An 11,754-nucleotide genomic window follows, 5' to 3' on the forward strand; every position below is an offset into this window, starting at 1 on the left:
TATCATCAGAGACTTTGTTCTTGGGTTCTTATGGCACAACAAAAAGATTGTTCAATTAATTCTCAAGATGCAATTGAAGAAAAAGGCCAACCGCCCCTTCATTCTTCGTCGCCAAGGAAAAAAGAACCTCGCTGGATTCTGGATCTCAGCTTCTATCTTGCTAGCGATTCAGCTTTTCTGCAGCTTCAGACACAGCGCAAACATTTCACTACACAACACCATGGAGATTGGAGACACACAAGCGAGAGCTACGGACATCAAAAGGGATCTCCGGCGGATCACGACCGAAAAACGTTAGCAAAAACCGCACCGACGAGATGAAAGCCCGCCACGGATGCTACCGACGACGACGCGCCACCGCCAACGGCGACGGCCGGCGACCCGCGGCGGCGGCACCTCTGGTGGGCATGGGTATATCGATCGGGGAAGACACCAGAGGCGTCCACCCTTCACGTGCACCACAAGCAGCGGCGGCCGCAGCAGCAGCTGATGCGGCTTCCTCTACGCGACGGCAACACCGCCACCAAAACTCCGCCGCGTCGTCTGCCCCCGCCTCGCCGTCGTCGGTGTCCGGCCACAGCACGTCCGCCTCCAGGAGCTCCTCCGTGGCGTCGAGCCCAACCTCGGCAGAAACCGTGGAGGACGGGCCGGAGAGGAAGAAGCCGTCCGTCTCCGACGACCGGTCAGACTCGGACCACTGCGCGCTCGACGTCAAGCTCGAGATCGACGAGGCAGGCGGCGGCCCACTGAAGGGTTCCCACGAGGAGTCGACGGCGTCGGCATCGTGCTCGTGCAGCGCGGGGAGAGTCGCCGGCAGCAGCAGGTAGCTCCCCTCCTCCTCCTCCTCCGGCGACGAGGACGGCGGTGGCGCGTCCGGCCACGGCCACAAGACGTCGGCTTCTTGCAACTCCTCGTCCATCCGCTTCGGCAGCTGGGGAATCCAGCCACGCTAAATAGCCGAGCATTTTGTGCCTGCAGGAGAACCGCGTCGACGATCGGAGGCTGCTTGCATTGGGGGCCCTTGGCTTGACGTGACGTACGGGGCACTCCTCTCTTCACTTAATCCCATTTCATTTCCACCCAATGAAAATATCCAATCCATGCTTGCAAACTGCTGGCAAATCATGTGACTTTCTCGGCCTAATTATCTGCAAGTTTGATTTGTGTGCTAAGTAACTCAGAAACGTCGCCGTCGCCGAAAAAAATGCCTCCGGTTTTTGGAGGAGTTCATTAGACGGGCACCGGGGATTTGGACTTGGGGAGTTCTTTGTTTGCAAGAATCGTTCTGCAATTTAAACCCGATTTGAGGGGACGATCGAGCCTGATTGGAGGGGTGGGGAGCGAGGTTATCAGGTGACGAGAGCGACCGCGTAGGAAATGACAAGCTGCGTCGCTGAAATGGATTGTAAGTAATCATGAAGGCCCGTGGCTTGTCTGACCAAGTAGTGCAGGAATGTGGTTAGGATTGAGGAAGAGCCCCACGGGTGAAGGCACCCCCAACCCAAGCATGAGCTCCCTTGATTGGGATAGCTCATTGCTTGCATGAGCTGCATTAGTATATTACAGGAGTAGGTAGCTTTCTCTTCCTGTGCAGGTTGATTCCGTCAGGGGGCTGCAAGCCTGCAACTGCAATATCACCTGGCTCCAGTGGCGGAGCGTGACGTTAAACCAAGGTGGGGCCATTTGGCAAAGCCATGATTAGTTCAATCAAGTTCCGCATCTAGCAAGCCTAATGCATCAATAACTCTTGAGAAGAAACAAAAAAATCACACATAACAAACGGATAAGGACCTGCAGCGGTACAGGGAGTGCAGGAGCTGTGAGCACATGCTTTGCGGTTGTAGCATCTCTCGAGTACTGGGGTGCATGTAGGGGTGGTAAAGGGCCCAACATTTTGAACTAGAAAATCTAAGGATCGGGCCATAAAAGGGTCGGGCTCTAAACATATGTATTTTTGAACTAAAAATTTTAAGGGCTTTATTGGGCTGTAGAGAGGCCATTAGGGCCATGGCCCATTACCACCCCTAGGTGCATGGAGGCTAGTTGAGAATGTAGAATGCTAGCTGAGCATGTTGATTGGTTGGTGATAGTGTCACGACAAGGCAAGCACACGAAGGTGTGTCGGCATCAATGCATTAGGCGAGCAACAGCGAGCCGCTGCAATCGGATGGATGTTTAGAAGACATGCAGGCATGCAAATTTAGATATTCGCTTGGTGCTTTTGTCCTGGCGAAGGGGGGCCCGTGTGGTGTTCACGAGGCTCCGCCACTGCCTGGCTCCAGTCCTTGCATCTTGCACCCTGCCCCTTCTGGAGTACCTTGTGTAACCATGCATCCAGACAAGTTTTATTTAACTACTACTCCGTATATTTTTTCTATAAAAAAAGTCTTCATCCAGACAGGATTTTCACGTTTCATAAGTACTAGGTGAATTCTAAAAAAAGTGTAATTATAGTTATTATAAATCTAAATCACCATTCCAAACTCACGAGGTAGCAGAAAATTGATGATATTTGACAAAGCAAAGTCGAAGAGCGAACCAATTAAACACCGCAAACATTGCATATCATACCAGAAGCAATGAACATCCCTAAACTTCTTTATCCGTTCCATTTGCTCCCCTCACAGTTTTATCACGAGCATAAATTTTGTACAGTATTGTACAACACTAACGGGCTACGGGGGACCTCTGTCGCGCATCTGAGAAATGAGTATATCACCCCCCCCCCCCCCCCCAACCGCCCCAAGGGTAATACTTCTTTGGTAAGCCTGGAGGCTGCGAGCTATCTACTGCTTATCCAAGAACATGTAATCAGCATGGCCGGCCTGGAAGCCAGCCGTTGCCGTTGCCAATTCCTTGAGGAAGGAGACAACCTCCTCCGATGAGTTGAGCAGGTAACGGGCGTTGGAGCGCTTCCTTCCGACGGCGCAGGAGAAGTAGTTCTCGCCCTTCAGATCGAGGACCGAGGACCCTTCGCGCCAGTTGTGGTCGCTGCTCGTGCTGCTGTGACTTGACGAGGATGACGACTTCTCAGATGCAACCTGCTGCGTCTTCTGTGTCCTGGACTGTGAGTTCCTGGAGTTGCTCCTGCCGTTTGGTGGCCTTCCGTTTGGCCTCCGTTCAAGCGATGCTGAGCCACCCTCTGGTTTTACTTTGGATTCAGAAGGGTACTCGGGATCGAAAAAGACATAGATGTCCTCGTCCTGAAAACAAGAGGAAGCAGATGCTACCAAAGTCAAAGATGGATAGAACAGGCGTTGAAATTATTCATCAAAAATTAGCATAGTAGTACATGAATGAACTTAAATAAGAATTCCTACATTACAATTGAAAGATGGATATTATTCTTTATAACTAACAGATGGATATTATTCAAAGTAGTAAGCTTTTAACAATCGGAAAGAAACATGCAGAATCCATACAGAAAGCTCCTCCATTTGTTTAGAACTGCTATTTGAATAGCAATTTTGCTCTCAAGCTTATCCATAGAGTTTCGAGAAGCATTAGTAGACTCATTTGTATTGTTGCATCAGCAGATTGACAAGGATGTTTCTTTTGGTAAATTAATGTAATCGTTGTCAATCTTTTTATGTAACAGTTACTATTTTACCACAATTCAGTCGGTAAGGAAAGATATAATTGCCTTTGAAAGTTTGACTATGATCCAAGCATATTTAAAATTTCATATAAAAAAAATGAAGCATGCATACTGACATCTGCACATAAAAAAGAAATTGATTGAAGCAAGAACATGGAACTGCAAAATTACCTTTCCAAGGAAGTGTCCTACACATAGGACATAGTCAATTGGAGTAACCATGTTTTCACTGTGAACTATCTCCCCTAAAATACGATCAATTGCAGCACCCTATAGAAAGAAAACAAATTATCTGTAAAACTCAACTAGCCAAATATGGAGAAAACGATCTACCAACATGAATCATCATACTGCGCCACTGACCTTTGTAACGCCAACAGACCGAACTTCAACTGATCGACTCCCCTGAACAACATCAACAGCTGCATTCGAGATCGGACCTGTCCACAAGTGCTGCAACATATCTCTTGCTTGAAGCCTTCCAAATTCAACATCTTTGCAATAACAGGTGGAAATAAAATGTTAGCGCACAACAGCTTTTACCTTTTTTTAAAAAAAATGCATGGAAGATCAACACCTACCAGCATACTTGTAATTCCACACAAATGATGTTTCACGGTGCTCGAAGTGGGACCTTGGGGTTCTTTCTGTAAAGTATTCGAAAACATGCTGGGAGAAAACAAATTGTCAGAAACTTTATATTAATTGGATACAACAGGACCTTATTCATGAAGCAGGCTCACCTTTACACTGTCAACCCAGTCCATGTTCAGATGCTCAGGCATTGTTGTCATCCATTCTCCATAAGTCGGGCGTAGAAACATCCCATGCTCTGCTGCCAACCACATTTTAAATTCTCCAAAATTCTGCACAGAGAGATGGGTTGGTTCTGAGGTGAAATATAGTGGTCAACCGATCAAATCTAAAATAAAAGACAGGCCTGCTCTGAGTTAGTACTTCATCGAGAACACTCCTGTCACTGCCACTGAGAACAATTACTGTAGTATGCTCATCCTCACAGAGGGCTTTCAGAGGACCCTTTAAGTCAGGATGCAACTTGAGTTCCATTTCCTTGATTTGGTCACCACCCCTTCTCCCAGAGGATTCGACTGGCTCAGTCAATGTTGAATTGAAACCCTACAACCAGTCATATGTATGAATAACAAGAATTGAGTTGTTACTGTAAAGGTCCAATTAACATTATCCACTCATAAAGAACTTCAAAGTGCAAGGGTCCTCAAAGTCTTATGGAAAGCTGAAAGTAAAAAACTTCACTGGCATTCCTGAATCACTAAAAAGAACATTGGAGACTTGAATATGCGACAAATTTCTCATGATGACCTAGTCTAGCAGAGTGTAAGGCAACAACCAGAGTGAAGACAATGGCCGCATAAGAGCAAAAGATGCAATTGTTCAAATTGACTCTAAAGAGCACCTGCTACTGGATACAAGTGAGAAATTTCTGAATTATAACGCCCAGTTTACATGATGAAATTTTTTGCCACGATATCAATTATGATTGTATGAAAGAAGAAATATGGAATTACCAATATGAGCAGACGGTTTTTAGATCGCAGATATTGCTGGATTGCTGTTTGACTCGGGAGACTGGGAGGAACTTGTCTTGTTCTCAGTTGTGCTTCAGCAACCGTGTCATTTAGTTCACTACATAAAAAATGAAATGATGGTCATCAGAAAGCTAGAGTTGTAAAAAAAAATTTATACTGAAGGGACTAGGGTTCACCAAACTATTAATCAAACTACTGGAAGTTAGAACCTCACCATACAAAAGTTTCAGCCCAATCTTGAGCTGTGTGAGTTGTCACATGAGCATAGTTATGCCTGTGTCTTTTCTCCCTCTCATCAGATGACATCGTTAAAGCATGACGTATTGAATCTGCAACTTCTGTAATATTCCAAGGGTTTACTAGAATAGCACCAGCTCCAAGTGATTGGGCAGCACCAGCAAACTGAAATTGCAGTAATAGCAACAAATTTAGAAAATAAAACAATTCTCCCAGAAACAACAAATGCATGCATAATTGATCAGTTACCTCACTAAGTATCAGAACTCCTTTCTTAGATCCTTGGCATGCAACATACTCATAGCTCACAAGGTTCATCCCATCTCTCAGTGATGTTACAAGAGCCACATCTGAACAGAGACAGTGAAATTAACATGTATAACAAAAGGAAGGAAACCTCTGATTAAATGAATAAATCAGATAATTAAAGGTGGAAGCAGTCCCATCTGCCTAATTGTAAGCATCAAGAGAACTGTAGTAATTACCTGTGACGGCATAAAGAGCGCACAAGGCATGGAAATCAAGAGATCGGTCCTGCAAAAAATACATTGTTTCAGATTCTTTTAAAGAAAATGCATTCAAGCTTTCTTATGCAGGGTTGAAATCTTGATAGTTTATCTGTAATACTTCAGACATCAAAATAGATAATATCATTTCTACAAAATTAGAACCTTATGTTGGTAATTGGTGCTAATGATCAGTGCTTACTCAGCAGAATATTTGATATATTGCTTAGGTAAAATTAGGTCATAATACAGCTATGGAGGCGGAAATAAAAAAGCGCGAAAACTACCAGATGATGAATAGGGACAGCAGTTAAGGTTCCAAATCGACCGTTTATGCGCCCAACAATTTCATGCACTTGGCTCGTAAGCTTTTGATCTGCATGTCATAGTGACTAGTTATTCATTGACCAAAAACATTAGGTAGAACTCACAGAACTGATTAATGGCATTATGGTATAAAACCAGCAAAAACAGTTGCAAAGCAATTTATTTAATCTATTTCTCCAGAAGCATGGTCCCTCATGAGAGCGTTAACACATTTTTAAAATAAAAAGGTGGTACTATGGGCATCCTCATCCACGCATGTACTCAAGCAAGTTCTGAGTACAAAGTGACTCCTGATTACAATAGGATTTATTTCTTATCAATAATAATCAACCACAAACAAACATGTGGGATCATCAAGTTGCATATATAAGATGCAAACTATAGCAACATCCATTGAGTGTTTTAAATCGAAACATAATAAAAAGCTTTTTTGCGAGCAGCATACAACTGCTCCCTCCGGTCACGTCTAGGTGTTGTTTTGGATAACCACAAGACATCTATAGAAGCTAATTAGAATGTAACATTGTGGAAATGCTTTGAGGCAAACATACTAGCAATTGCGCATGTCCTAGGACCAAAAGTCTATTTCATTTCATAAAGGCGACAAGTTATTATATATGCATATAATGTAACAAGAAGTCCATCAAACACTAATGTAGAGCTATTGTAAATTGGAAACCCCCTTGCCGAGGATGGTACAGCATCCCCCAAGACTCATATAACATTTTAGCATACAGAATCTTTCAGAACTCTGCTGTACGCACTAACTGAACCACTGCGGCTTATGATTCAGTATGGAAAAGTAGAGTAAGCCCATTACAGAATAAAGAATGCAATAGGATTATATTCATCATTATCCAGAAAAGTGAAAGGACATGGATATTTTGCACCCGAAGCTGGAGACAAAACTTACGAAATACCCAAATAGATAACTTGAAAAATGATTTTTGTTTAATACAGAAGATGTTAAGCTGTAAATTAAGGCCTCATGCAAGTCAAATCATATTACTGCATCTTATATATACTGCACACATGCTTGAAGACTTGCACTAAGAATTGACAAATAAGGGGAGAAGACAGAAAGGGGCTCAATACACTCGGGGACGTCAGTTCTTGTTGGCACAGCAATCTGCAGTAGAACTACTTTGTCATTCCAGTCTGGGTTTTCCTCAAGAAACTTTTCAAAGGCCAAAATCTTTTGTGGAATTCCCTTGATCATGTCAAGTCGATCAACACCAAGCATTACCTAGCACATTAGGAAAAAAACTATATAAGGAACAACAATATATCATTAAATGTCAGCGAAAAGGATAAAATTCAAAATTAAAGGAGTTACAGAGGTTAAGTAATGAACATAAAGGAAAAACAAATTACTGATAGCAGAAGGATTAGGATAAGTAGCAACTGATGAGTATTTCAAACTGCTAGACTTCCAGGGCATTCAGCAACCACAGTACTGTAGAGTGCAAAGTATGTTCAACCAACGAATACATAATGCATGGTTTAGTGATCACAGCAGAAATACAACCCTGCTTATCAAATTCATTACTCTGATAAAATGCAGAGAACTATAGGACCACTGAGCTATGACCACAGATTATTGATCAGCTATTTTCAGTAGTCATTTCAATATAAAGCATCAGGCTGATATGACATATATTCTTCAGAGTTGAACAGTTTTTGAGTTCTTTTAACCAGGTAGTCACCTAGAAGTAAACTCGAACAATTCAGATGTTCTTGTGAGACATACATAACAAATCCTTATCCTGATGACAAGCAATAATTAGAGATACATTCATTTTGCACCTGTAATAGGACTACCGTTCATGCTATCTGACAATATTACACCACTCAAACGACATAAAAGTCTATTCTAGCTTTTAAAGAAATCAAAGAGATTTGAAGGAGTTAGATAACTACTTATCATGTAGGTAGCCCTGCTACAAAGCAAACATTTTCAAAGGGGGCTCCCACAAAGAGAAAGACCATATTCACAGTTCTATAAATCAACAGAACTGTTTTCTACAAAATCAACAGAACTTTTCAAACATTTCCATATGTAGTTTGTCAAGTTAACAAAAGATCAAATGGAACCAAAATATAGTGCTGAACTTATTTTCGTATCTGGTTTCTTAGAATGGATTATAAGTTTGTCCTATTGTAAGTAAAGGACAAGTGTTTCCATACCTTTCGGCCGGCAAAACGATGTGTTAATTCATTGATGTGCCTTTTAACTGCTGGAAGCTCCAATGCTCGCTTGAAACGATCAGAGTCTATCCCAATAGGAAACTGAATATTTCAGCCAAGTGAGTAAAAAGAATCATTCATTTCGCAAATGTGTTTTGGATAACCAATAAATAATCAATATGACATTGAAATATACATAAGGAATTATCAAGAGAACTGAATAAGGTTACAATACACTTTAAGTACATCTACAACATAAATCATAAAAACATTAGTCTTGATGATTACCGCTGCAACCCTGGTTAGTCTTCCTTGATCTTCCACACCCTCAGGGGTACCCTCAAGTCCAAGTATTCTAGTGCAAGCACTCACAAAATGCCTCGCATAATCGTAAGTATGAAATCTGAAGAAATAAATAAGACCACCATGAATAACTCACCTAGATAAAAACTAATGGCTTCATATGCAGAAATCTGTTCAAATGCATTTGCCTGCATTCTTTATCTTAGCTTTTCCAGAATAAATTTCTTGGAAATTTGCAGAAAAGTAAAAGTTAATAAATAGGTTAAGGTTTTGCATCTAAAGTAAACTTCATAGGTGACTGGTCAGGTCAGTAGGAGCTAAAAATAATATCACCAATATTGTGGATCTGATACATTCCTATCATGATAGCAGTACATCACAATCTCTAGAACCGCTTTCTCTGTTTTACAGTCAATGAACTGGCAAGCGATCCATTTCATGCCAGTCAAACTAGAACCTTCATTATCACCTGATTTCTATTCCATATTTATTGCGAGGTCCTAATTTGGCACCAGGCTGTCAGAACCCAAAAATAATCAATTTAGTTACACCCTGATCGGGTAGCAACTTTATGTCTGGGCAAGCAGAATAACCAATTACTCTGAATTTTTATGACTCACTAGGAATTATATGAACAAAAAGCATGGTCAAAGTCACAAAGTTACTTTAAGTAAATCAAGCATAAAAAGGATACTCAGTTAAGCTTCTCAGCTTTGACAATCAAATACAACAAGAGGACAGCAGACACAAAATCGATAGGTATGCTTACCCGACTAAATCAGCACATAGCACAGAGCGAAGCAACTCTAAGCGGGATGGCAGTGTCCGGTAAATCTCTGATGACGGGAATGGTGTGTGCAGGAACCACCCGACCTTCATATTGATATCATGGTCCTTGAGGCACTTGGGGAGGAACATGAGGTGGTAGTCATGGCACCAGATTACATCCCCCTCCTGGTAGTGCTGGTACACAACATCCGCGAACATCTGGTTAGCACGCTTGTACGCGTCGAACTGTGACTCAAAGTTCCTCGTTGTTGCCAGCCTGTCCTCTTGTGGTAGTCCTAGGTAGTGGAACAGTGGCCACAAGATGTTGTTGCAGTACCCATTGTAGTACTGGTGCACAATCTCCTCATCCAGGAACACGGGTATGCATCTCTGCGTTGTTCAAGCAATCCACAAAAAAATGTCTCAAATTATTGGAGTGATAACAAAAGTCACTGTTCTATTGACCAAGACGACGTGGAATTTCTCACGAATTGTAACCAACCTTCTCAGCAAGTGCTTTGGTGAGGGCTCGCTGGCCAACCTCGTCGGGAACGTTTACGCCCGCCCATCCGATCCATTTCGCGTCGACGTCCTTCACGCCTTGAGCATCAGCAAAAATTTCATATGAGCCAAGGCAGTTGTTAGCGCAGAACTCGAATGCATGCATCTCCCGTTCACATCGCATTCGGGAGGAGGTTAGATTTTGGAATTACCGAGGAGGGCGCTGACGAGGCCGCCGGCGCTGATCTCCAGCGACCACTGGTCCTCGCCGCGGCGGTTGGCGGATACGGGCAGACGGTTCGCGACGACTAGGAGGCGCTGCTTCATGCCGCGGAGGCCGAGGCGGCGGAATCCGCTGCGGGAGCCCGCGAGCGGCGGTCGCGCGGCGTGCCCAGGGGCCGCGCCACAGGCATCCTCCATGTTGGCGGGCGACGCACGCCCAGGCGACTGAACGCCATCCGCCAGGAAGGCCGCCGCGGAAGCGGAGGCGGGCTCGGCACCGTCGGTGTCCATCGCGTCCGGCGACGCGAACAAGTGGCGGCGGCTGTGCTCCCGTTCCCGGAGCATGCGCTCGACGCAGGTCGGGGAGCCCGCGCCGCCGCCGTCGCCGATGAAGGGCGAGGAGGTCGGCATCAGCGCCGCGTCGCCCCTTGCACGGTTGCTGCTGCGCTGGCCGCCCGCGGCGTCAGAGCTCATGCGCCGCCGCGGCTCCCCCGCCTCGCCCCGGCCCCGGCTCCGGCCTGCAGCATTATTAGGCGGACGAGCGTGGTGAGCGACGAACGACGATGAGACGGCGCGGGCGACAGGCGCACCCGAGCAGTCCCATCGCGCAGGGAGGCGGGTTTCGGAAAACGGAAGATCAAACGACGACTCACCCGATCCCGAGTCGCCGCCTCTCCGATCGATCGCCCGCCGCCACTCCCTCCTGGGAACCCGGGCCCCGCGCGCACGATCCCTTCCCGGAGCCTGGCAACAGCTGTGGCGGCGCGCTCGCAATGGGGGAGTGGTTCGAATCGCGAGATGGGGAGAGCGGAGGAGGAGGAGGACTACACCGCCAGAGATACGGCATGCAACATGCAAAAGGGGCCGCCTCGCCTCGAACTCGCACGCTTGTTTGCGAGCACGAGTGGTATGCAGGTGGGGTGGAGGGATTGGGCTTTTTTATGGGAGCCTGGGAGGGACGGAGGGAGTTTGGAGTACAGCTAGGCACCTATGGCATCCGCGAACCCAGACGCTAGATTCATTTTGAACTTCTTCACTTGTGGAACAATATTGCAGTTGCGTGGATCTTGTCAGGGGTACTTGGAGAAAGAAAGAGCACGCGCCTCCCATGGCTGGACGTGTTAATGGTGATCATCGGCAATGTTAGGGCCTCCAATCAAAGATGCCTAACATTTTTTCTGCGAAATAAAAGATACGTAAACAATTTTTTGCTAAACAAAGGTACTTAACATTTTGAACATAATATTGTCTCCAACATGTATCTTTGTCGCAATTTTAGTATTCTTCAGAGATACTCCCTCCATCCTAAACTATTAGTCAGTTTGGCTTTTCTATGGTATAGTTTTTGCTATGCATTTAGATAGATATCATTTCTAGGTGCATAGTAAAATTGATGTATCCATCCCCCTCCCAAAAAAAACGATGTATCTAGAAAACCAAAATAACTAATAATTTGGAATGGAGGGAGTAACAATTATAGCATTTAGTAAATTTATGAGACTAGGAAGGTATTTCTAAAAATAGTTATACTCATATG

The 11,754-nt window shown here is 44.6% G+C and overlaps 1 protein-coding gene across 2 annotated transcripts; it reads right to left on the bottom strand.

The window, feature by feature from the left end:
* Positions 1 to 2,526: 2,526 nt before the first annotated feature.
* On the bottom strand, positions 2,527 to 11,178 carry LOC120698105 (alpha,alpha-trehalose-phosphate synthase [UDP-forming] 1-like). Of its 2 annotated transcripts, none has more exons than XM_039981594.1 (18): positions 10,208 to 10,729; positions 9,997 to 10,094; positions 9,496 to 9,884; positions 8,712 to 8,826; positions 8,424 to 8,525; positions 7,332 to 7,482; positions 6,197 to 6,285; positions 5,889 to 5,937; positions 5,653 to 5,753; positions 5,381 to 5,568; positions 5,146 to 5,263; positions 4,556 to 4,735; positions 4,342 to 4,464; positions 4,180 to 4,267; positions 3,962 to 4,092; positions 3,770 to 3,868; positions 2,753 to 3,203; positions 2,527 to 2,703 (listed from the first exon to the last, which is right to left on the bottom strand). In XM_039981594.1, exons 1-17 carry the CDS (start codon positions 10,689 to 10,691, stop codon positions 2,787 to 2,789), a joined length of 2,922 nt encoding a protein of 973 aa, XP_039837528.1. In that variant the 5' UTR covers positions 10,692 to 10,729; the 3' UTR covers positions 2,527 to 2,703; positions 2,753 to 2,786. The 2 variants fall into 2 exon arrangements, with proteins under 2 accessions (XP_039837528.1, XP_039837527.1); XM_039981593.1 differs by lacking the exon at positions 2,527 to 2,703 and adding an exon at positions 10,871 to 11,178 and having other exon boundaries at positions 10,208 to 10,735.
* Positions 11,179 to 11,754: the final 576 nt, after the last annotated feature.

Source organism: Panicum virgatum, chromosome 3K (genome assembly GCF_016808335.1).
Source record: "Panicum virgatum strain AP13 chromosome 3K, P.virgatum_v5, whole genome shotgun sequence".
NCBI lineage: Eukaryota > Viridiplantae > Streptophyta > Magnoliopsida > Poales > Poaceae > Panicum > Panicum virgatum.